Genomic DNA, 27,407 nt, shown 5'->3' on the forward strand with positions numbered 1-27,407 from the left:
TCCTGTATGGCCTGAATGCTGGGGTCTGCCTGGAGCAGTGCAGCCTGCAGCCCTCCCTCAGTTGGGATCTGCAGAGATAGAAGCCCACACCCCAAAGGCAGAGGTGGCTGCAGCACCTTGCAGCAGAGAAGAGAGCACCTCTAAAGCTCAGCAGGACCCTGCCTGTCTGCTTTGTCAGCATGGGGATAAGGATCCAGTGACAGGAGGAGCCCTCCTGCCCCCAAATAAAAGCAAACACCAGCTGCTAATGCTGCATCCACAATACCGTGCTCCACAGACAGCATGACTTTATTCACAAATATGATTTTTACAGAGGTAGAACAAAATACTTTGTATAATCTTTTTTTCTTCTTCTTCTTTATATACAGAGAAAGAATAGAGTGGCGAGAAAGAAAAGGTTGTAAATGAAACAATATTATGCCATCAAATACAGTACAAACAGCATGCAAGAACAGCTCCAAATGAAATCTTGCTGGTGTAACTTTATTTCTAATGTGGTAAATGAAGAGTAGTAAAGAGTCATGCTCTAATTGGATTGAGTATGCCACAGCTCTGCAATTTTGTTCTCATTATGTATTTTTTTTCTCTTACAATAAACCGACAGGACAGCTTCCTTCTCACTGTGGTGGGGGATGCCTTTGTAATGTCCAATGTCATCTGAACAGAAAAATAGAATCATCAAATCTACAAAGTGTGCTCTCATTTAAAAAGCAAAACCATAGAAACTGTACAGTTTTAAAAAGCGAAATTACCCAGACTGCTTCTTAAAGAGAATCTTCCGAACAAAGGATAAAATATGCAGAATAAAAATTAGGAGAGCCATTGTTCTGTAACAAAGCTAATCAAATACTTGTTTTCTATTCCAATAAACACTTATTTATTTATTTTTAATTAATGACTAGTCTGGAAATTATGAAGTGGGCCAGCTCTTATTAATTTTTCACTTGACAAATAAAGCATGAACTCCTTACAGGTTCTATAGCTGTCGTTCCCCTGGGGATGGATGGAGATTGGTTCTGCATGCATGCCAGAGACAGAAACAAGGTTTAGTCACCGGTGTAGATTTAAAAAATATTCATAAATGTTTTAAACCTCTCGTAGCATCTATAAAAATAATCTTGCTTGCTTTGCTATTGAATTAAGATTTGGATGTGGGATTTTCTGCTACAACTCATTCTTGACCCTTACAACTGCCAAAGACTTCCACTGGCCGTCACCCAGGCTGTTCCAGCTCCCGTGAATGATGGTCAAAGGCAATGGATAGAGCTTCACCTGACATAGGTGAAGGTGACAGCAAAACCCACGCTGCTTTCCCCATGGCAAGGACTGAAAGTCAAGGATCTGGGCTTTGGGGAACTAAGTTGTCCATCTGTCCCTCCAAATCCAGTGCTTCTTGTGGGAAGGGTGAAAGCAGGGGAGGGACTGTGCTGCTACGCCTACAAACTACCTGTGTTGATAGCAACCACTTCCCTGTTCCTCATCTCTACACCCACTGGCACTATGTAAGTTTGGGGCTACCGGTATCTATCTGGTCACATTCATTGCCATGCTGGCGGGAAATGAGGCTTCTCTCCCTGTGCTTTGAATGCTGAGGAAGGAAACTTCAAGTCCTGGAGTTAAACTGCCCTCTGTCAGCTTCCCCTTTAAATATCATTTTAAACTTCAACCACATAAGCAGCATCTGTAGATTTCATTTGCCTTCAAGAACACCATGATGGTCCATAATGAACATGTGCTGTTTATGGGCATGAATAAGGTGTCAACCCAGCATCAATGACTGGCCATTTACTAAAAATGAAGCAGAACATTGACCAGGGAAGGACTGTGGGTCTCATCTGACCTTGGGCTCTTGTATGATGCTGGCTTCCAACCCCACTTACCAGGGAAGATGGAGCAGGTTTCACATCCAGTGCAAGTGGCCTGGGGCAGCCCAAGCCACATCCTTTGTCCAGCTGTAAGGATCATGAACTGCAGTCAGAAAAGTAAAGAAGTACCTGTCCTGCATGAGAAATCTATCATCTCTGTGGTTTCACCAGGTTTGTTTTTCCATTTTTCCATGATTTTGGCATCTCCTTGGGAAATGGATTATCAGACCCTTCTGGATCACCCTGGTGCAACTGAACTGCATTTCACTCATAGGCTCTGCAGCAAATGACTACCCACAGAAGCAGGGCGTTTATGGAGAGGTGTGAACAATGTCCTACCTGGACAGATGAAATTATCTGTGTGGTAGTTTACAGTCAACAGCATAACCCCGGCACCTCTTTGTGGAAGAACTGTGCAAAACACAGCTGAAAAAACAGGATTGTCCATGACATTCAGTGGGAGATATCCCAACCCTCTGAGTAAGATTGCATCATTCCGTTGTGTAAATCAGCCTGCAAGTCTGAATAAAACAACACATCCTTGCCCCATTAGCCCTGGGGAAGATTAATGCCCTCTAATTTACACTAAATAAACTCCAAAGCACGAAGACCAATATTTTAGTCTCATACTCAGCTGCTTGTGAAATAATAGAGATCACCCTGAAATTATTCTTATGAAATGCAAATATTGTCAGAAGAACAATTAAGAAAATATTCCTGAAGTGCAAACAAACAGCTCGTCAGCCATGTTTGTGGTATGCACAGGGATGGTCAGGAGGAGAACACTAATGAATCTCAGGGCAGAAATCTGTGCTGAAATCCCATTATCCCACTGGCAGTAGGCAGCGGTTCAGCAGCTTGCCCTGAGAAATAATTTTACCCAAGAATCTGAGAGGTTGACTTAGGATGCCCTTATTTTGATTCCTTGGACTGTTTGTATGGATATAACTACCTGTATTTTCAGAAAGCTGCAGTACATGGCTCACAGTAAATCTACCTCAAACAGTTGCTGATACTGCTCAAACTGATCTCATCTGCCCTGATCTGCAATTGTATGTTAGCTAAAGTAATAAAAGAAACCTGTTAAGCCTAAATTATCAAATGAAAAAGGCAATTTTCTCATTCATACTCCATTAGTTTTTTTAGTTATTGCTAGGAAAGCTCTAAAATGCTTAGGCCATAAAATAAACATGTGGCTTAATGTACAGCATATGTACTTAAGAGGATGATGGCATCTGCAGTAAATGCTCTGTACTGCCATAGTAATGGGATGCACAAATTAAGCAACAGCACATACCAAGAAAAGCATGCAGAAATGTATGGTGAGAAGTAACAAGTCTTCTGCTTTGTTGTCGCTGTTGTTGTTGTTGTTTAAATAGCTCTTTAATTGCTAAAAAGAAGAAATCACCACTACGCATGCCTACAACACAAAACTGCAACCTGGGTGATTTCAATAGATGCCCATTACCTCCGTTCCAGCAAAACTCTCCAACGTTGAATTTTTAACATTTCACCAATTAGAAGTTCATAAAACCTTCACCCTCCCAAATTAAATTTATTATGAATTTTCCAAGTATTTAATGCCATTAAGATTTTGGGAAAAAACAAACAAACAGACAAAAACAACCCAAAAAACCCAACCCAAAATAAAAGCCAACACGAAAATCCTTAAAGTCACAGAGATACAGGATAACAGATGAAAGTGTCCAGTTTTGAAAATGAAATTGAGCCACCTTCGCAAATGTCACTTTCAGGCCCTTCATTCAAGCAAATCAGAGTACTTTCCATCAGTAGCTTCAATCCTTTTATAAGAGTGCCACAACTAAAACTGTGGATTCACACAAGCAAAATTGCATAACCAAGCCATTTACAGACATATTTTAGCATTACTTGGCAACAGTAGGCATTAGGATTTTGAGAACAGAAGAATCTCTGAAATTCAACCTATGTGCTTCTTGATCCATTAACAGTTAAAACAGGCGTCATTCAGGAAAAGGAAAGAGCAGAAAGGTGCAACAAATGTCTGGCTCAGACAAATTTGATGAGGATCATAAAATGCAGATTGGCAATTCTTCCTTCAGCCAGGCTTTCACAGAAATATATTTCCCTGGCTCAAAAGGATGGCACAGCACAGCTTCAAAGAGCGAAATGCAAAAATATAAAGAGAAGAGTCCCATTTTCTTCCTCAGTAATCCCATAATGTCAACAATCCATGTCCATGCCAGCTCTGGACATGTACCTGGTGGGCCAGGCGCCTTGCTCATGGTTGGAAGAGCATCTATGCTTGCCTGTTCCACACTGTAGATACTTGGCCAGAGCTGTGGTGCTCACTGTTCCCCAGGTTCCCATTAATGTGACCAACTTGTTCTCCCCAGTTGCAACAACTGTGCTGGCCTATTTACTTATAGCTCAGATTTTCTCCCATTCACAGCACAAAGCTGAAAAGTAAACAACAGTTAAGAAAATGTTTGCTTGCTAAAGCTCAGCATGAGAAGGTGCAAGCTCCCTTTGCCAGAGCCCGGAGCTGTGTTTACTCACACTCTCTGCACAGTTCCATGCCTTCGCTTGGCATTGTAGAGGGACAATCGCCATCCCTTTCAGGCCCCTCACTCTCATTTGGTTTTTAAGGAGTTACGAAATACAACAGAACACTGTTTTCTGAGACTATATTGACTGCACTAGTTACCCACAATACTGAATATTTGCTATTAAGGAGAGGAATGTGTGCTTTCCAAGTTTGACATTCAGGTCTTCAAGGATGAGAGAAGGATTAGGTGGAATGTTCTGTCACTTAATCCGAGGCTTTGATGTACTTCTTTAAAATTTGTTTTAAAACCCCAAAACAGAAGACACATTTTAACTGTTGAACTTTTACCAGCTAAAGGAGTTTCTAAGGACCCTACCACTATGTGGTTACAACAGAAGATACATAGTTAAGGTCAGGTCACGGTTTCCAAGAACATTCACAGGGACTGAGGATGAGGAAATGAGGAATGGATCCTGCGGGAACCTCCGGGACACCGAGCTGCTCACTGGGGAAGTGCCTTGAGTATTGCGTTCACTTCCTCTGCCACAGCTGTCAAAGCAAATTCAAACTGCTCCTGTAGAGAGAGCAAAGGCATATGATAGAGTCATAGAATATCATGAGTTGGAAGGGACCCACAAGGATCCTTGAGTCCAACCCCGGCTCCACACAACAGCACCCAAACCCAGCCCTGTGTCTCAGAGCGGTGTCCCAACGCTCTGTGAGCTCCGGCACTCAGGGCTGTGCCCGCTGCGCTGGGCAGCCCATTCCATGCCCACTGCCCTTTGGGGCACAGCCTTTCCCTCACCCCCAGCTGCCCTCCCCTGACAGCTCCATGATATTCCCTCAGGCCCTGTTGTTGCACCTCCACAACTTGTGCATGGCTGGTGATTGCCCAGCCCTCCAATTAGTCAAGATCGGTCTGCAAAGCCTTTCTGACCCTAATTAATTAACCAAAAAACTTTCCGACAGCCTGGAGCACTGCTCTGCAGCTGAGCATCCTCAAGACATTGTTGAAAATAGGAATATGCAGGACGAACTGCATGTTGCAACAGCAAGGAACGAAATGTTTGGGGGTTATTGATGCCATATAACATGTTTGACAGCCTCTTGAAACTAGAGTCATTTTAATGGAGAAAAATGTTGGTAGCAGAAACTAAGCTAGTGGGACACAATTATGTATTGCAATTGCTTAGCCAGAAACATTTGGGAGTAGTTGATCACCAGCCATTTCTTTCTGACACAAAGATGGAACCTCATTAACAAAACTGAGATATGAAGTAGGTGATACGCTGCAAAAGAGAGACTATGGCTTCTCTCAGATGTTTCTAGTTGAAATTAGCTAAATATATACTTCCTTACACTATGCCTACTAAACAGAGAAGTGTCTGCTTTTTGCTTTACCTCTTATTAGTCTTTCCCAGCTTCTTTTTTTAACTGCTCTTTGGTACCCATAAATTATCTAGCAATATTTTGTCCACTTTATTCACATTTAGGAAATAGATAGGAAGGTTTATGCTATTAACTTATCATAAGCACAAATACAAAATGAGTAACAGACTTTCTGTGCTGAGTTAGGGGAAGTGTGAAGGACTCCAGGAATAGCCACTACACCTATTTGAGACCCTAATATGCTCCTGAACTGTCTGGTTCTAAAGAAGGACAAAGGAGCTTTGCTTCTTCAAGGTTAGCAGATGTTGTATTTTCTAGAGCAAGTAATCTTTCTCAGAAATTTACCTTAATGAAATATCTGACAGGATGATTTTCTGTCTGCTTCTCTTCAGATGGAAAAAAAAAAAAGTGTGTGGTTAACTTAGAGAATAAGCAAACCAAGGACAGCAGTCAAGGACTGTGCAGAACTGTTTGGATTTTCTAGAAATATTCCAGTGGTTTACAGCAACTGGGGTTAAGAGCTTTTGAGGAAGTGACTTCAAGAATAGAAGTCTGAGATGAACCCTGTGTCTCCAGACAGAACAGGAATGTGCAGCAGGAGCTGCCCAGGACTGCGTGGGACGGGTGCAGCAGTGGCAAATGGCTGTTGAAGACAGCCAGCCCTGAAGGTGGTTACTGGTCTGACAGCATTCACTTTCAACAATGGAAGTCTGAAGGAAGGATGAAAGGACAAACTATAGGTGAGTGACTCATAACTCAGGAAGACAACTGACTTTTTAATCCTGCACTTCAGTGTCAGTCTCGTCCACTTTGTCTTACCACTGTGCATCTATCTGTGTGCAGATGCCTCAGAGGGAAGCCATAGTAGGCACAGATACCAAGCAGAAAAAGAAGTCTAAAACTCAGAATAACTTCTTAGAGTAACCAGTGATCAAGAATTTTACCCTCCGTTTGGTTCTGTCAAAATGGCATTCTTGCACATTTGCTTGACTGCATCCAGTGTTTTTTAATCACGCATCAACCTCAAAGATTAGAACTCACTCTCATTAGTAAAACAGAAAACAGTCTGTGGGTCTGCCTGTGCCTGCCTCAAGGTCTCTGCAATTAAAGGAGATGAGGAAATGCTGGTGGTGGCCACCCAAGAGCAGCAGCTGTATTTTGAGCACAGCACAATGAATGTGTGAGCATAGCTGGAGGGCAGAGAAGGTGGTCATCCGGATGTACCATATCAAAACCAAAATGGGGAGCACAACAGTAGTAGGGGAGCTGATCTGAGCACCGCTGGGCTGCAGGGTGATGCAGCCAAGTGTCCACAATGGGCAAATGCCCCTTCTGAGAGGCTGGTGCCAGTTCAGAAGGAGGGAAGCTGCCATCACCCATGTAATATGGTATTTAATGTGCCCTTCATTTTACCATAACGAAAAACTTGTAAGATCAGGGACTATAATAATTTTAACATTAGCCCCATTGCTGAAAATAACTTAATTCGCTGAGCAAATGAGCCCTTAAATGCCTTTGCCTTTTACAGAGGGTCACACAAGAGCACAGGGCATCGCTGCACTGGTTATGGAGAAGGCAGCTCTCACCTTAGGACCCTGAATTGTTCAGAACCAACTTCCAAGCTCAGACATGCATTTTGGAGACAACCTCAGTGGAGACTGCCAGCTTGCATCAGGTGTGACCTTACATCAGTGAGGCAAAACAACTCATAGAGCATCTTTATGCCAGCGCTCCAAAGTGACTGTGAAATATTGAGGCTGAAAAGAAGATGTTTGATCATGAGATGTTTGAGGGTCTTCTGGGGATGCTGCATCTGAGCTCTTCTCCTTCCTTCTGTCTTCATAACACATGTGGGAGAAGAACACAGTGCAGCTCCCATTGAGGTGTACTCTCATTCCCCAAAGAAAAGCCTTCACATCCCTCCCATACCTACACATAAGGACAACCACAGATAAAAGGAGCTGCAGTGATTTTAAAGGAGCTCAGTTTGTCATTCTCTAGAGCTCATTCACATGTGCTACTCACATGGACAAGACTGGCTTAGATACCTAGGCTTTGCCTAGAAAATGAAGCTGGGCAGACGTGTTGTGTTTTCAGCCCACCTACAATGCAGAGGTGACATGAACATATTTAGAAATAATACATTTGGAAATATATAATAATATGCCAAATTTCTGTAAGACCTCAAACAAAAATTCTCTGGAAAACAAAGTAGGTGCATGTAGTACATAGCGTATATGTATAATAGGCACAATAGTACCAATTGCTAGTGGAAAGACACAGGAAAGAGAGAAAGGAAATCTATTTTTCTCATGAGAGAGAATGCACTTCTTCCTTCGTTCATTACTGTTCCCTCTCACGTGTGGCATATCAATTTTATTTTATGATTCCCCTGCAAAAAAAGTAACAAAACCACAAACCCTCTATTATGCTCCTCAGAAATGCAGAATGTCGTTATGATAATTTCATTACTGTTTATTATGTAGTGCTTTTGAATTAAAGATCCTTACCAGAAGACAAAATGTTACAAACAAATCTTTCACACGCTTATTGAAAATGTGGAGCGCTGCCTGCTGGAAACACAATCACATTGCTAAAGTAAGTTGGTGTTTATTTTGCCCAGGGATATTCTCTAACTGGCATTTCTAACCTGACTTTTAATCCATTGTTTTGAATTACTCCAGGAGTCTAATATTCCTCATTTGTATTCAGTTGGGAAAGCACAGGGGTTTGTTTAAATCCGTCAGAAAAATTCTCTGGGGATAGCACACTGCTAGCATGCAACCAGATATTTATAATTTGCAAGACATTAGCTTGAATAAGTGATTTGGGTGGTTCTGAGAACATAAGAATGATGGAAGAAGGAGCAAGAGGCGAGATAAGCCACAGCCTGGGAAAATTTCTCATCCTGGGTGAAAACATTGGATACATTTGCTTTTCTGCAGCTCTTCCAGAGAGATGTTTGGAGGGGAGAAACATGTCTCCAGTGACCTTCTCAGGGGACTCAGGTAACTATTACTGAGCTAACTAAGAGAAGTTATCCACATCATCTCATTCTTTGCTTTTGAAGCTGTTCCTTTTTCCTTTTGTTAAAGGCAATAAGCTGTAATGTCTCTGAAAAGAGAGACAAGCCAAAATCAGAGCTCCATATTTCTACAGAGCTGCCATAGAAATTGAGTGCATTTACAGAGTTAGCTCAGGACTTGCATCTTCCCTTAGAATAAATATGTGAGATACCGGATGCTGTGTTCTATGGGCATTTTTTTTTCACTAGTCTGATTAATCAAAGCAGAAGAAAGATGTGTGCAGTGTTATGCCTTCCTTGCTGATAAGGGTTAGTTAGCCTTGGCTGGCTCATCTTAATTTTTCACCTTCTTTCTTACTGGGTAAATAACATCTAATGCCCCTGCACCCAGTCAACCCCTCTCCCAGTTTTCCAACATCTCTTCTAGTATTAATGAGAAGATAGCATGATTAAGAACTGATTCAGGAGAAGTTATGAACCAGTGATTCCTGCAAAACAGATTTGTTTCACATTTGCCCCCCAGCAGCTTCAACCCCCTAAATGTTACAAATGTTCCTATCGGTTCCTCCCTGACCATGACAGTGCTGTCACTTTGCTCCAGTTATTCACTTTGGGGTTATAACTCTCATTCAAGATTTTACAGTATCACATTCAGATTTATTTGGTCTCCATGTCATGAACAGCTTTCTTTATGGTCATATGTGCAGCTTTAACTTGCAGCAAATATCCCCCAATATCATTCCATATATCACTGAAAATTGTAACAATGAAAAAGCTTCATTCCTAGTGGAAGGAACAGCAGTCACACAATCAGCTATCCTTAAAAGTTATATATATATAACTTTGAGGCTGCTAAAACTGATGGTAATTACAGAGTAAGATATTCACCACACCACAGGGTACAAATGCAGTCACAGTGTTTCACCCATAAAGGACACAGCTTTAGGCACGCTGTAAGCTCTTCCCCTCAAAGGTGCTAACAATGACTCGATTTCCTTCAAAACTACATTTCCTTTAATTCAGAGCTTTACTTTCAGGAAAAGAAAAAATCAAATCCAATAGCCAAATTCACTTTAATGAGTTGATGTCTTTTAAAAAATATTAAATGCACAGTTAAGCACACTTGCTCTAAGAAAATAATCCATATTTTAGGATTAAAGCAATGACATTTTTTCCAATGCATGTTTTCTTTAGGAAACTACAGGCTGTTATCTTGACTGCCCTTCATATATGGCAATCAAGATAGATGTTGGAGATGTTGCAAGAAAGAGCAGTAAACACCAAAGAACGTAGCCTAGATAAATCTTCAGCATAAATAAACCTCAGTTGGTAGGGAGCCAAACAGTAATCAGCAAGCGACCTGCGTTAAATTAGGTCATACCCTCTCTCTTCTGTCATGAAAACAACTACTGTGAAAGACCTTTAATGTATTTAAAATCCCAGTGGATTTATTGACAGTACCTTTGTCTGGACCATGCCTGGTCTCTGGTCCCTCAAGTGCTCCAGGGTAGCAGCAATATCAATCTCTTTAGCACCTGCAACAAACCACAAATTGGGCTGAGTTCAGAGCACAAGATAATCCATGCTGCATCTGTCAATCTCTTGCTATCGGGTTCCCTTTGGGCTAACAGTACAATTGAAAATTATTACATCCATCTCTCAGCAGACTTGGCAGGCAGCTGCAATTTTTGTGTTCATATAGAAAAATAAGAGGTTGGGGCAGCTTTTATTAACATTAATTTAAGAAAAGCCAGAGAAAAACAAATTCTAAAAAATGCCTTTGTACCCACAGCAGAATTTATTTAGTAGAACCTAAGGGTCCACTGTGGCCAGGCCACTGAGTGCCCTTTGTCACTTCTATGAATATGCATGAAACGAAGGGCCCAACCCCACACAAATATGGATGTTGCTGAAACAAGGTTTAGGTGAACTTCAGCCACCCGCCACTGAGATCCTGCTGTTTTCCTCCTTGATTTCGTCTTCAGTTTGAGATTTCTCTTGATCATGTCATTTTCCTTCAGTGCCTAACCAGATATGTGTTATTAGAGAAAAAAATCAAAGTTCTGGTTCCTCCCGTTAGTTTCTGCATGAACTCCAAGAACAGAAGTAGGGCTGGAAACCCTTCCTGCTGAGAAGTTCAGTGATGAAATTTGGCCATCTCACACCTGTCCCGTCTGCATCTTGCCAGAACAACCCGCAGCACCAAAGCATTGGGCAGATGGGCAGTCACCATGTCCACAATGTGACTGTCCCATCCCCACTGTACATCCCCTACCGTCCCATATATTTGTCACTTCCTAAGAAGATAATCAGTTTGCAAGTGCCTCCCTGAAAATATCAGCTGTATCAGAACTGGAATGGATTCATTCGGTAAATATAACAGCACCAGCTTAGATATTTTTGCTTACTATAATGGCTTGGGGGCATTGTTTGTTTGTCCTGTCCCTCTCCCTCCATACTGTAGAGGAATTTCCAGAGGATGGCATTAGACAAAGTAGTAAGTTTTATTAAAAAGCAAAAAAAAAAACAACAAACAAACAACCCAACCCACATGTTTAAAAGGATCAGAACAACACATATTAACACATGCTTTTCGGTCTGGCAACAGTGACAGTAGCAGTAATTATGCCTCAGGTTTGCTGTAGGTTTTACAGCTGCATTTCATCTGGAAACCATCAGTAAAGGTACAGTCTTTGTGAAGGCACAGCACAGGAGCTCATTTCGGTGTTTGGTCTCACACAAGCACAAATTAGTGGGAATTTCCTGTCCCCCCACTTCCTTCCATGGGAGCAGGTTTATATAAGTATCCCACATGCTTTACAGCCTTACTTGTGGCCTCATTACATTCCCAGGATTAAAATATCCTACTAGCACATTGGCTCAACATAAGAGGAATTCTCTTTCTCAGAAATTAAGATATGAGGAAAATTTAACATGCTGACACGCATGGATGAGGTTAACCACAGTTAACCTGGTTAACATCCCTGCAAGGATGAGCCCCACTGAGTTGGTGAGCCCATGTATCCCATGAGCTGTGGCGGCAGATGCGTGTGCGCCCTCCACAGAGAGGGATGCTCTTCATTTGAAGCTACCCTTGCCTCAGGACAACACAGTAACATATTAGGTGCTGGGTAAAGGTTTCTGACAAGAGCTAATAACACTCCTTAATAGCCAGATGGGCTTCTGAGCCTATGTTTGAAGGGGTTAATTCCTTCAATCTCTGTGACGCAGATTGCAGGCATTGGTGAACTGATGCTTGCTTTTTTATCATCATTAACAGAATGACAGGCCTAATAGTATGAACAATGCCTGACCATAAAACCCTGATTTAGCAAAACACTAAAGCATATGCTTGCACTGGAACATAAGAATAGTCCTGGTGGGCTGAGATGCTTAATGGGAGGCAAGCTTTGGAAGGTTTTGTCAACAGAAGTCCCTGGATCAACAGTTTTTACTGATCAGTAGCCCTGAACCCATGGGTTGGGATCAGCACAGCACCCACAAGTACTTCTGATGGTCTCAGCTGGAAGTCATAGAAAAGTAAAGTGAGCAGAGTATGATTTTGCCCAAGGCACGTGTCTGTCTTAGAGAGACCAGGGATGGAGAGGCAAAGGCAAAGCATAGGCACAGATCCATTTTCTGTCCCTTTCTCACACTTCTGAATGACTCTGGTACTATGGTGAAAGGAACTACCTAAGTGCCTAGAGAGGCAAAACTTCATGCTGCAAAGATGGACACCTGTTTTGGAAGAAAAATAACCTGGAAAAGAAAATTCATGAGAAAAAGGATGAAATTAGTGGCAATGGATAAAGCCAGCATGACTTTTTTCTCTCCACTTGAACAGACCTCTCCCACATCCAGCACGTTCTCCATCCAGTCCCTTATTATGCCTAAATCAAACAAGTTTGAATATTAATTGCTAGACACAGAAATGTGCCAAAAAGGGAAGATTTTCTATCTTTTCTTCCCTCCAATATTTATTTGTTTAACAATACTACTGGTATCTGAAATTAAAAGGGGAGATAAAAGAGGGAGCATTTAAAGAATGAAGAACTGCCTTTTCACTTCTGGCTGTATTCCACCCAGTAGGGAATACATTTGGGTTCTGTTTGTGATAGGTTCCTTTTTCACACAGGGTTTCATTACTTGCTTTTAATGAATGGGAGAATGTAACTCAGAGCGAGACTGAACTAATGCTGTACCAGCAGTGATGCAAGAAAACAACCATGCAATCCCTTTGCAGCTCAGTGAGCTAGCTGAGCAAATACCTCCTAATGCATTTCCACACCAGCACAATGCAGATTTTAAACTTCAGTAATTAACCACCATCCTTCTAAAGGCTTTAAGTATGCATAGTAAGTGCACAACAGTCCGCATCAGAAACAACTGGATACACTGAGAGAACACAAGAGAAGATGCGAGCTGAATTATACTTTGCCGCTGAGGAGAAAAGCAGTTGCTGAAGTTTAGGGTCATATCCTTTCCAGCCTTTTCTCTCTGCACAGACAGCAGTGCAGGAAGTATGCTAGCACTTAACAGCTGGTGCTTCTGATTAGCAGGCCTCAAGGGGTTAAAGTGTTTGCCCTCAAATAGCCATATAAATGGAGGATCCAGTGTGTCATGAGAGCACGGGTAAAAGTGGAATCCCTAGTTCCTCATGCAATAAATAATGAGCTAGCCAGTGCTGCTGCATTAGGCTCTATGACACGACCAGCAGCAGCTCAAAATATTTAAAATGATTGCAAATTTCCTAATGCTAGTTTTATTATTGTAAAAATATAATCTTCCCCCCCCCCCTGCAAAGAGGATAAATGTGTTTTTATACATAAGCTGGGAAGAAATGACGATGCCTATCACGGAAAAGTGGTTTTCAGGTTCAACAAAATACAGAGATTGCACACCTGAAAACATGCTGGCATTTCTTCAGTTCTAACAACAGTCAGCATTTGTTACATTGGTTGAAAATTTTGTCTTAATTAAAGCAAGATTTGAGATTTTGTTTTTGTGTAATAAGCTTGAACATGCACTGAAAGCAAAGGCAAAAGTCCTATTATTTTATTCATTCCTAATGAAAAGGGCAGTGCAGATTCTGTGAGACTGAGAGAATTTTATATTAAAGCACAGTATTAAAAGGAATTTTTTAGATTCTGGATTCTCTGAATCTTCTGTATATTTATATAAATAAAATGATCCTTAAATACTTCATCAAAGTAATTATTTGTGGGGGGTTTCTTTTTAAATTACCAAAGCTGAAGAGTTTTCTTTGTGCATGTTTCACAAATACATATCACTCATAAATATTACATTAAAAAGGATTTTTCTAGCTGGGAAAAAACTTTCAGATCTACAGGCACATATCCTCCAACAGATAGGATTATAACTCTGCAGAACAGCTATAAATTCGTTACTGCAAGTCCTAAAGGACAGCCTGGTCATTAGGGTGCTATGTTTAGACACATTTGACTTCCCTTCCAGCCTCAGATTCCACCTTCCTGCATCACTTCAGTTTAAGTCATTAAATTCACCCTATGTTTCACACCAACATTTCTAAAGTGAACCATCTTTCTTCCTACCTTGCAAGTTATTATGAAGGCAAATCTGTTTACAAGATGTTTGGATAGTAAGAAGGTGAGGACCTAGATAAATACTCTGTGTTTTTTTGTTTTAATTCAACACCCTTTACGCCTTTCTCAGCCCTGCTTCTGCTCTTCATGATCACAAAGTGATCCCAAAGCTGAATATATGATGCAGAAGTCACGGTGAGAGTTGTAAATATGGGATTATTAGCACTGTTACCATTTCTCCTTAAGGAGTTGATGATGATCGGAGTGGGAGTAAGAATTTATCCCACAGAAAAATAAGCACTAAGGGGAACACAGAACCGACTTGTCAGACACCTCAATTTTTGCAGCAGTAAATATTCAATAGTCAGATATTACCTTCTTAATGCATCTTTTTATATGTATTATGTTCTATAGGTTTTGAATTAGGCCTTAAAGGGCAAAGAGACTTGTTAGGTCAGATTAAAAACGGGCTTGTTAAAATCTTGAAGGAAGGGTCCCTAATGCCGTTCTTTCCACTGATGTTGCTAGAAGCTGAAAAAGACCCAATTAATATTTGCAAGATGCTGCTGATTGGCAGCTCTTAGCCTCAGAGTCGCTCAGCCGGAAGACTCACACCTAACGTTATGAACTAGTAAGAATACAAGTGAGAAAAAAAAATAAGGGCAAAAACACAGTGTCGGCACAGACAATCAGTTGTCTCATCACAGCAGGACTGCATTTTGGAAGAATACAAGCGTTTTTCATGTTTGGGTGATGACTGCATGACTCACACCAACATGAGATGCTTCAACCAACCCCGTGCACAGCCGCTTCACACTGCCTTTCCTCTCACCCCACGTGAGTATTCCCACAAATGGGCTTTCTTGGGTTGAGCACAACATTTTCCAAACCTTTTCAGAGCTCAGCTTTGTCTCAGCCGTGAGGCAGACAGGGAACTGTGGAGACGCAAGGACAGACATCTCCAGAAGAAGGGCAGGCAGTGCCCAGAAACAGGTCTGTCAGAAACCTAATGCCAGCATGGTACAGGGTACAGAAAGAAATAGGAGTGGGCTCTCTGGGGAGTTTGCAATGTAAATCAGCACTCATGGACTATTACACTCTCACAGCTATGCTGTTTCTAGTGCCCATGCCAGCTGGACATAGCGCGGATACACCACAGATCTGCATTGCCCCCAAAGCCCTAGATGTCTTCAGCTTCCCACTGACAGCCACTAAAGGATGGCTTGCATAGCTGCTCCAGCCAGGGTCTGCACCATTGAGTGCTTAATGTTGCTGTGAAACATTTAATCACACCATATGAGGGGCAAATTCAATCTGATTAAAGAAGAGAGGGTCATAACTAGGGGGAGTGTAATGCCACTTCTTCACTGACCATTAGTTTTAATGGCACACCGGTAGTATTTACTAACTAGCTGAGTCTCAGAGGCTCAGCCTCATCTTATCTACTCCAGCCATCCTTGAAGTTTGAGCAGGAGTTTGCCATCTCCTCTCCAAACAGCCAGGGGAGTGAGGGAAGACCCTAGTGGGCAATTCATTCACCTGAGAATTACTCTCCAGAGGTGCTAATCATTCTCGACTGGTAACTAAAGAGACATAAACAACTAGGTTAGGTGAGATGCTTAATGCTAGATGCTTTATACTGCTACAGTTATCTGTAACAATCCTGAGTTGAAAAGAGATGAGTTTTTGCACTGTGGTTTCAGGCTCACAAACACTGAAATCTGTTAAATCTAATGGTGTTTGACTTGTGTGTCTTGTGGCTGCTACCTTCTCCTTCCCTTACACCCTGCTTTTGAAACCTTAATCGAAAAGGCAAAGGACTTCAGTTACTTTAATGAAGGTAAAGAGATGAAAAATATTGTGTCAGTATTATACACACACACACAAACACGGAATATACATACATAATGTGATACTGTTCACATATTTTATATTTGAAAACTGAGCTTGCATGTTACCTGGGCCTATAAAAGCAACTGATGTGGCTTTAGTGCAATGCAACTCAAAGGTGATACTAAAGAAGGAACAGCTAGGAACTGCTATAGGAAAACAATTCTGCTGTGCTTTCACTCATTGACAGCAATAGAAACTCGCTACTGACACACCGGTTTTTAAGGTAATATCCTTTGCCAACGAAGAAAAAACATGCAGATCAGGCTCAAATGGCTGCTAACGTGAGGCCCAGGCCTTCCTCACTCCACCATGCATAAGACAGTATTACAGCATAGTTTTCAACATACATAGCTGCTTTGTTACATATAATTTTCCCCAGAAGTAATATGCCTAATATTATGCCTAATATTATTATGCCTAATGCCTTATATACTATAGTATATAATATATGAGAAATTGAAGTTCAAAATCTATACTCCATACGGGGTAATGCATCCCATTGTCACCCACGACGACTCCAGAAAACACTAGGGCATGCACTTAAATTTAACTTACACATGCATGCTCACACATGTACACAAAGGGTAATGATAATTCAACAAGGATTGTGGATGCGCTGCTACTGCCTGCTTATAGTCAGCTCCTATGGAGTTCTACACAGTCTGCTTCTTTCTTTCTACACCTCTTCTATAAAATGCCAGATAACGAACCGAAAAGCAATTCATCTCCATGTGATGAAAGAAATGTGAGCAAAGTTAAGATGCTTACCAAGAAAATCTTATTTCTGAAGATGTGCCTCAGTTTGCCCTATGAAGTCTTGGAGTCCCCTTTGGAAAATGTGAATTTACTTTACCCAGGACTCAGAAGCAGCTCGCCCACTTGAATCTATTAAATTGGAAGAGCTATGTTTTACATTACTTCGATTTTATATTGCACGTAGGTGGTAATGCTTTCACAAGACAGTACATGGATTGAGTTGAATAAAAGATTCAACTATTATGGATTCCTCCTTTATGAGTTTATCCTTAAAAGTGACTAAACCGGTAAGGCAGTAGAAGTTCACTAATATATACTGTACCCTTTAAAGCCAGACCACCACCATTCAATTAAATACTTCTCTTCAAATTGTCTATGGACTTCTGCATGAGATTAACTACAAAAAACTAGTCATTCACTCTGGATGTAAACGTCCCTTTCCAAACATTTGCCCAGCTGCTTCTTGAACCAACAGCACTGTACTTCTATGACCAGCTTTTCCACTTTTCCATACTCTAACCTACCCATTGTGCAAAAAAAATGCCGTCCAAATTCCTTATCTGCTAGTCTTCTCCTTAGTTTCAGTCAATGACCTCTTGTTTTCAAATTAGTCACTATCTCAAGCTGCTTACAGACATCAATACATTCCTTTCAGGGTCTTCTGACGCTTTATGGGGACCCCCCTTCGTGCTCCCTTTCCCAGGGAATAGCCCATGTCTGATCAGTCTTTCTTCACAATTCCTTTTCCCCAAACCCTGAATAATTAGGTTTGCTTTCTACCACCATTTCCTACTCCCAGTTCTTTTCCATCAAAATCCCAAGAACAAAAAGAAAGTACAAAATACATATATTTCAGAGTAATCCCTGACCACTAAACTATTGAAAAGAAAACAAAGAAATTACATCAATAATTTCCTTTTTATTATATATTTTTTTCTTTTTGCTTTTAAGTCTCCATATTTGTGTAGGAAATCATGTAAAAAAACAGCACACACAGGGAAACAACCAACTACACCTTCTAAATGGTCACTCATTCATTTTAGTAAGAATCTGTAGAACATGCTAGGTTTTTAATGGATCTTCATATTATTTTTTTTTCACTAATTGATGAGCGTGGTGTCAAGAATATGTCAAAATTTCAAAACTTTATGCATTAAAATATAGTTTGCGAAAGAAAACAAAAACAACTGTTCTAAACAGTTATTTTTTTGCCTAAATAGTGAGAGTTTCCTAAGCATCACAGGCTGGACCATAAAAAAACACCCTATACATTCCCTATACACTTCTGCATGTAGCTGGGGGCCCAGCTCTCATTGTGATTAATTATCTGCTGGGAAAGGCTGCAAGAATGAGCACTATTTGCCTAATTGTGTTTCCAGGGTAACTCATTACATAAAAGTTACAATACATAAATGCAGCTCATTTGAAAAACAGACCTTATAACATATGATATGTTTACAAGGACACTAAGAACTTCCTTTAGAAATTGAAATAGTCACGTTTCAGATTTCCACGGTTAAAACTGCTGCTAAGAACTGAAGCAGCCTGGTGAATAGCTCAATATCACACAAAGAAAAAGCTAATTTTTTTGGCTTTGGCAGCCTGTATTTTTTCCTAGTGATAATCATCTATTTCACACAAACGTCAAAAAACAGTGATACAACAGATTCAGATATACGACATGAAAATAATTGCATTCTAAACTTCTAATCTTTTTTCCTGCTATGATTTTTTTTCCCTCAATAATTCCAGTTATTTCTAATCCCACTCCTTTCTCTCTTAACATTAAATACTGTTTTTTCAGAAAGCAACATACTATATATTCCCTCAACCAGCGTTCCACCTGTGGTATTTGAAGCTTTATTTTCATGTGAGAAAGTGGATTCTGGGCTGAAAAAATACTCTCTCATTCACCAAGAACATGTCAGAAATAGTGTACTCTGGACTTGAATCTGTACAACTGAAGACTAGAGTATCCTTTGAATTTGCATAAGGACTGAAAAATAAGAAAACTGAATCCACTTCAACATGAATATGGGCAATAATTTTCTTTCATAAAATCCCTTCAGAGAGGAATCAACTCCACGACTTCACTATGATCTCTAAATTCACACATTAGATAAGCAAAACTTCAACAAGCATTCCGACTAACCAAAATCATTTGATCGGGATGAGTCAGAAGGTGGCTCTAGGAATCTTCTGTTTTGTCTTAAAATGTCATTGTAGAAACTGCACCTGCTCAGGAGCTGACTCACAAGACCCTCAGACAATAGTGTGATGGGGGCAAGGGAAGGACTTCAGGAGATAACCTCTGCAGTCAGCTCAGGCCAGAGTGCATGTGCTCATCATCATCATCAATTGTGCATGTGCACAATTACAGTCCACGCTTTTGAATGGGACAGAAGAAACGTGGGTTTGCCTTCATTACATCAAATCTTTTTGCTGGGTTTTAGAATTCTGAAATCAATACTTTAAAAGGAGCTGAAAATTCATATTCACTTTCCCTTTGACTCATCTCATTCCAGCTAGTTCAAACAGAAGAAAATGGATGGTCAGCAAACCCTAAACTTCTGCCAGCTGGATTAATATCTAAAAATCAAACTTTTATCAACACTATCCAAGCGTCCCAGTTCAGAAAAATGAAAGCAGGAAGATCCATAATGTTATTCTTTTCTTCTACATGCCAGAAACACTTAGTAAAAATGACTTGAAATATATCAGACTTATAGCTATTAAAATATGACTGCAGGAAGGACAAGAAATTAGAAAATTCCCAAATTTGCTGTAGATAAAACAACAACAACCCATACTCATCAGCTCAGAGTTACTGTGAGTTTAGGGTGAGGAAGGAATACCAAGTAGATTCACCTAAAACAGTTCATCCTCTTTAGCAACAAAAGATAAAACCTGTAAATACATAAAGAACATTAAAATTCTTAGCAGAAATCATCCTCAGAAAAACAGTCTGTCAAAAATCCAGCAAGTGCTGTTATCTACAAAAACAACCGATTATCATTTTCTGTACTTATTTGAATCATGAAAGCACCCAAGGAGCTGAAATACATCACTTACAAACTTCTCACTCAAAACTACAATTTGTCCTAACCCGTCAGGGAAATCAGAAGTAACTCTTATAACAATTTTCATATTAATGTAAAGACAGCATGCTACTGTAAGGCCAGGCTCCACACCATACAGTTTTTGTTATTACTTTGATGGGGATAGGACTAGGGCCTTGTAACTTCTCTGCTCATGAATATTGCAATAAAAATAATTATGGTAATACGGTATATGATATACAGAAGCACTAAGTTGCTGGAACAACTGAGCAGAAGTACATCCTTGCATTTAAAACTTTCCACTGACACGACACAGCAATGACAGTGCTGAATAGACATCGTTGTTCTCTCGCTGTTCCAGTTCCTAATAAGATTATTTAATGTGGCTCCTTGGAGTGAATGCACAGATGCAGCCATTATATTTACTGCAGACAGAATAGCGAAATTCATTAAAACCTTGACCCAACAGGAAATCCTTCGTGCTGCCGTGCTGCTGGGGGAGGCCTGTGGGCTGGCAGGCAGCTGAGACCTGGCCCTGGCCTGGGGGCTGCAAGGCCTTGGAGAGGACATTGCCACCCCTTCCACTTCTCCTGTGCATAAAAATAAGGTGCCTTACTTTTTATTATTATTATTATTATTATTATTATTATTATTATTTTAATTTTCATGTTTAATTTCACTCTTGCTTTCTCAACGGAGCTGCAGCTGCCAGCCTGGTGTGGCAGATGTTGAGCACAAAATCCTCAGTTTCTTTCTCCCTGCTTTAGGAGCAGGGCTCTTGCTGGTGGTTTTCAGTGTGTAAAATAACATAAGTCACAGCAACAGGCAAGATAGGAGGAGATACCAATTTATAACATGCTTAATAGACTAAGTATTAGCACTAATTCAATGAGCAGTAGGGGAAAAATTGTTAATAACAAAGGCATTTACAGTTAACTGTTTAAGAGAATGCGAGGAAGTAAATCATTACATGAAAAAGGAGCTCCTTTTCTCCATCTACCCCATTAAAAACCCCACTAAAGAGCCAAGGCATTTTTTGATTGCTTTCTACTTTCCCACTGCCGAAACTAAGTACTCCCCTATTTACTTTGATTTAAAAATGCATTATTGTCTACTTTCTAATAAACCAGACAGTGGAACAAGAAACTCAAATTATTCTAAGTTTATTCTTAAAAGTCCTTTTTTTTTTTTTTTTTTTTGAAAGACTGAAGGCCTTAATCCTTAAAAGCCTTTTTGAAAGAAATGTTACTAGATGCTGGCCCTGCAGCTGGGCCCAGATTGAAAGTGCACTTACATTTTTATGTTTAGCACTGAAGGACTCTGAAGTTAGCCCTCGCACTCTACATAAAAGCTTTGGAAACGGCATTCTTTGCCACTCGTGCAATTCATTCTCTAAGAAAAGGAAATGGAAAGAAAGATTTCATGTCCAGGGCTTCAAGGCCTTTGATCATTTGATGAACATTGGATCCTCAACCTGGGCCTCCAGCTTCTCAGGCCAGACAAAGAGAGCCCTGGCCGCACAGGCTGGGCCGCGGTTCCCTCCCGAACAAAACCTTTGGTGGCCGCACAGTGTGACAGCCTGGGAAAGGCCCACCTCAGCAGTGCTGAGATGCTCGCTCTGCCCTTTGATCTTTCATTTAAACCCCAGCCAAAGCACCAGGTCAGGGGATTTCGTGCTGCACACCCCCATCGGCAGAGGGGAGCAGGTCAAGAACAAAATGGGGGTGACCGATCTCCAAAAAGCCCTATGACGCCTTTCTCTGGCCAGTTTCACATGACTTGTCTCGTATTGTGAAACACTAAGCCCGCACTTAAAATGGAATTTGACATTACATGGTACAATGGAGTCAATAAATGGCATTCTTCAGTGCTTTTACAACAAAGTCAACCCTCCCTTAAGTGGCTGAAAGCCCGGAGCTAGAAAATACTTCTCATTTACTTTCTTATGCAAGTAAATTGCATATGTTTTAAATCTAGTTTTCATCACAGCTTCATGTTTCTGATGACTGAAGTGAGCTGAACAAATACCTAAGAAAGGTGTATATTAATTTTACTTCATACCATTGCTCCTGCTTTCAAAGACTAGGCTGTCATGTGGAATGGAACAAACACTGTGAATATCTCCATATTTCCTCACAGAGGGAAAACCTATTTTCCAGTGAGCATGAAAAACTGATCTCATCCCACTGGAAAATCTTCAGGGCATGGCTAAGAAGAAAACAAGCACACAACCTCTTTTAACATCAGGACTGAGTTCCACATTATGCTCAAAGGCACAAAACGTGCCCCTTTATGTCCATGTGTGACCAGGAACATTAACAGTCAGAATACAGAGAGGAAAAAAATGGTAGTCTTCTTTCTGAAGGGGCATCACATCAATACGTCCCACAGGACTGTGATATGTGGATGCAATAAATGACTGCAAAGCATGGAGTGTGTTTTTAAAGCACATCTAAAAGTAGGACTATGTTAGAAGGTTTTCGACAACAACTGTAAAATAATTAGAAGTCAAGGACTAAATACCACTTCTCCAAATAAATTAATTTATGTTATTACAGTAATCCTTTTTCTATAAATACAAACACATTATGCTTAATAACAGATCAAGGCAGCTTACAAACTCAGCATAGGAATTAACAAAGGCAAATGACAATTTTTTTAAATTTATTTTCTTTCTTACAGGCTACTTTTCCTCCTGAAATGCAGTTCTATGACAGTGTGACAGAAACATGGACAAAGGCATGGGGAAGAGACATGATAAATCAAGTTGACTAATATGTCATGTTTACTTGCCCACTTTTATCTTCCCTCCTTTTAAAAACAATATCAGTATTAAAACCATGGTTTAGTTCTACCAGACAGAGATTATTTCAGGGTACCTCAAGCACTTCCCACTAAATGCAAACCACTTGGCGATCAATAAGATAAGTATCCCAATCTCTAGAGGATCTATAGGCTTTGCTTTTAACAAAGAATAGTATACATTTGTGATAGGACAGATGATTTCCTACTTCATAAGTAAAGTAGGTTTTCCAGCATTGAACAGATAGTGGCAGACTGCGAATTAGGTAACTTATTTTCAGTCCCTTGCATTGGTCACTGTAGCATTTTTCCTCCTAGAAGACAAATCTGTGCACAGGGTAACTTTTCTGGTAACAGCTCTTCAAGGCAATACAGTGATAACAGCGAGCTACACAAAGAAAAGGAACTGTGCTTGACCATCAGGGCTGGATAGGTGACAGCAGAGAGAGCAAAAGTTACGAGTCATCCCAGGACCAAACCCACATAGCCGTTAAGCAAGAATTGTTCAGCCACAAAGTATGTTCTTCCAAAAACTGTAATAACTATTTCCAATAATGAAAAGTTTAAAAATTCAAATAGTTCTCAACAGCTCAAGAACATCTGTTCATTCAAAAAGCATTTGCATTTCAGTTTGTTGTTTGAAATCATTATGAAAATAAAAACTTAAGAACATTCAGGAAAATATACAATTTGCCTCTAATTTATTCTCAGGTTTTCTGTGAATATTGCTCCCCACGTTGCCATAGCAACACAAGCACATCTTTCAGTACAGAGGAAGTAACAAGCCTTTTGATTCTCACCTTTAGCCATTTTATTGAGAACCATGTCAATTAGAATGTAGGTTCCACTTCTTCCTGCACCATCACTGCCAACAGAAAGGGAAAAAGAAAAAATGAAGCCTATCAATGTGCATCTCAACATAAAGGTAACTGCCATTATGTTACACTCTTACACGGGAGGCAGAAGATTGAATGAGGGTAAATGTAGGGTACTGAGGAGAGAGAAAGCTCACCCTGAGTTAACACTGGCTGTTTGGGGAAGGTTAGCCTGCATTGATAACGGAGCTTTGTTTTGTTTTTTAACCAACTTGCATTTACACAATAAAAACAATTTAAATAAAAGTGGAGAAGTCAGTAGCCCTAAAACAGGATGACATTTCTGCCCATAAATTGTAGATACAACATGCTTACGGTCACCTGCATATGAGTTCAAGAACCACAGAATAAGCCTAACCTAAGCGTTATCTAGAATTGTCCTCAAATGTTGTGGATTACATTTGAATGCTGTGGTCAGTGAGAACACGTGCAGAGACCTGTCTAAGAACTGAAATATTTGATTAATGATGGACTGCAGTCTTTCTTTAGTGTAAGCCACAAGAGATCTGTCTTTTTATTCTTTGCTTTATCTCTTCCTTAGTTGCAATGACCAGAAGAAAAATTATCAAGTAATTCCTGAGAAATGCCTTTAACTTTTGGTACCCAAAGTCATTCCTCAGAGATGTGAGACCAAGCCTTGGGATGGGAAATGCTCCCTAATGTGAATGCAGCTTGTGTCCCTTTCAGACAGCAATGTGTAATTGCCAGCATGATGCTCTGTTAGAACCGTTGTTAGCAAATATAATTAAGACTTTAAGTAAAAGCTTTTTTTCCTTCCTTCTCCAAATTTTTTTTTTCAGAGGTGCATGTGTGACCAATTAGAATGTATGTAGGTTTATTAGTTAAGCCATTATTTTTATTGATAGCTCAATTTGTGTACGAGTATAAGTGAAAGGAAAAATAATAGAACAATGTGAAGCTTGTTATTATGTTCTGTTTATAGACAGGCTGTGAAACTTAATTTTTCCTAAGTCTGTGTAGACAGGTTTTTTTTTTTCTCTTGTCATTCCTAGATCACTGCTTAGAAAGAGGTAATGGTAATATATTTCTTTCCTATGTCTGTGAAGGGAACAAAGACACAATCTTATTAGTTAAGCTGAATAGCAAGAGACAAAACAGTGATCGAGTCCAATAAAAAAGCCACTGAATGAACAGTAGACATTTTCATCCATTATAAGAAAGGAGGTGTAGGAAACTTAAAAGGCTCTTCATTTGGCATCAAATATTTCTTTTCTCAGGCTTCCTAAAGGCAATGCAAAGGAGCCTGCTCCAGGCTGCTCTCATCTGCAGAAGGCCTCCTGGCATCTAGTAAAAGCAGCTGCTGAGCCACCAGTGGCACACATGCTCCCCCTCTTCCCTCCCACAGACAGTGGAATGCCACATGTCAAACAACCTGCCTCTCAGCAAGGCTACTTTTTTCTGCCTTCCTTGTCCATGAGAGTATCTGAAATAAATAAGTACAACGTTCTTCTTCTAATTTAGAATCCCTGAAACCAAACATTAGCATTCCTATGGCAAAGTTTTCCATTGACCTGCCCAATAGGATTTGTTTGCATCTATGAGTGTCAGGCCCAAAGAGAAAGGTTTACTCAATCTGTGGGTCAGATTCCACTCCCTAACACTTCCCTCTCCTTACCATGATCACTAAAAGAAGGAGAAGAAGAAAAATACTTTACTGAGATTGAATAAAACAAAGATGACTAAATCAGAAGGGAACATGTGGAAAAACAGTTCTTTTGAAAGACATGATTGAAGAAATTGAAGAATTATTTGTATTTGAAAAGGTGGCTATACAGTATTAGTTCAAGGCATAACATCCATGAAATCACAGGTATCAATAATTTTATTGTGAAAACAAGCCATAAGCATTATTTAGCTATAAGAACCAGATGATTTATATTTAATACCTTCAGCCTGCCTTACTATCTGTTTAGTGATTCATCTAAAGCTTTCATCTGCATGTTTTGCTTACATCTGTATTAACTTCTTGCTCATAGAAATCTCTGTGAGGCTATGTTAGAAATTGTACTTGCCTGCAATGAACAACTACTGGACAAGAGCGACCCCTGTAGCACTTGTTTACTTTCCTGAAATAAAACAGACACAAAAAATTAATTAAGCATATTACATACTGCTTCTTCAGCCACATACCAAAAACAAGCAATATGAAAAAGTAATTATTACAGCCCTTAAAGAAACTGTCTAATCCATAATCTCCTGATATAACAAGCAGTTGTTACATACGTCATCTTGTTTAAAGTTTGCTTCTGCTTGGCTGTTGCAGAGGTCCCAGATAACATCCCTTCTTGTCTAGGTAAATGAAATGATCTCCTTTCTCCAGTGTCTCAGACGTTAGCTCCAAAAAGATCATCATGAGATGTTTTAATTTTAAAGCCAACTTTGAGTTCACGAGCTTACTCAAAGAAAGACTGAGGGGCATCAAACTTAAAAATGGTGATTCTGGTAGACTTTATATAATGCATATAATGCTTGCTGTTCTGTAAAACCAATCCTTTCCAAAACGGCAAACAGTCAACCTTCTGAAAAGCTTCTGACAAAAATCTAACATGTATTCCATTTGTTGTAAAAATAAGTCAAACAGTCCCTAAGATGTACCGCTTTGGGTCTAGCGCAAAGGTCTGAAACATTTAATATTCGAATGACTGCCTTCTCCAGCTTTCTAGCTGAAGATTCTCAGTGGTGAGAGAATGTATCTGAAGGGAAACAATAAATGTACATCTATGTAAATTCAACAAAGACACCTAGTCTATGAATAGAGTTTGCAACATTGGCTTAGATCTATTTAAATTGTCTTACAAACACCAAAATCCCAAATCTTTTCTTCTGCTCCAGAACGTATTTTGCATATAAAGTATGTTGCACATCTAAAGCCCGTCAAATATGCACACATATGTTAACAAGGCAAGCAGAATAAAGGATTAAACAGTGAAACTTTTCCTCAGGAAATCAAAACCTTTCATTTTCCTTGTTGAGCTGCCTGAGCTTAATAGAGCTGGAAGGTCTCCTATAAAACCACATCACAGGGCAGCTTTTGAGGGATGCCCAGCCACCCTGATGGTGGCCAGCTTAGTGCAAGTGTTGCAGCAGATCCCAACTGCTGAACTGAAGAAGTGAGTTGCTGGAATCTGGCAAACTGCTACGATGTTACTATGAATTTTAAAACATAGCTAACCTCCTGAATCATTTAGTTCTTTCTTGGCTTTTCATCTATTCACTATCATCTGTGCTGTGAAAGCATGCATATAACACTGCTTACAGTACAGCCTGAAGATGCCTAAGCTTCTAAATCTGACAAGGAGTCTGGATACCTGGAACTAAATCCAGCAGAGATTCTGATGACGGTGCAAGAAGCTGGAATTTCACATTCTGCTTTTTACCATTTAGGATTCTAACCGAATGTGATATTAAGTTCTTGTAATAATTCTGTTTAAATGTTAGAATTCAGGACTTTTCACAATCCTTTATCTTCTTTTATGTAAATTCATACTTGCATTCTATTTGTTTTTATATTCCTTGTATGCAAGTAATTGATGCCATAGGAAAACTTTCTATTGAAATAAGTGGCAAGGCACCAAGAAGCACGTGAACTTGGAAATGATATAGGACCTATGTATGTCCATGAACACAGACA

At 40.0% G+C, this 27,407-nt stretch overlaps 1 protein-coding gene across 5 annotated transcripts in view; it reads right to left on the bottom strand.

Moving 5' to 3' along the window:
• Positions 1 to 262: 262 nt before the first annotated feature.
• PTPRN2 (protein tyrosine phosphatase receptor type N2) overlaps positions 263 to 27,407 on the bottom strand; it is a 621,717-nt gene continuing 594,572 nt past the window's right edge. For all 5 annotated transcript variants that reach the window (XM_032442979.1, XM_032442981.1, XM_032442980.1 and 2 more), the window contains exons 20-23: positions 25,789 to 25,842; positions 23,681 to 23,745; positions 10,268 to 10,341; positions 263 to 4,966 (exon numbers count right to left, since the gene is read on the bottom strand). In XM_032442979.1, the coding sequence (XP_032298870.1) occupies positions 4,895 to 4,966; positions 10,268 to 10,341; positions 23,681 to 23,745; positions 25,789 to 25,842 (265 nt within the window). In that variant the 3' untranslated portion in view covers positions 263 to 4,894. The remainder of the gene's footprint in view (positions 4,967 to 10,267; positions 10,342 to 23,680; positions 23,746 to 25,788; positions 25,843 to 27,407) is intronic.

This window comes from Coturnix japonica, chromosome 2 (assembly GCF_001577835.2).
Source record: "Coturnix japonica isolate 7356 chromosome 2, Coturnix japonica 2.1, whole genome shotgun sequence".
Lineage (NCBI taxonomy): Eukaryota > Metazoa > Chordata > Aves > Galliformes > Phasianidae > Coturnix > Coturnix japonica.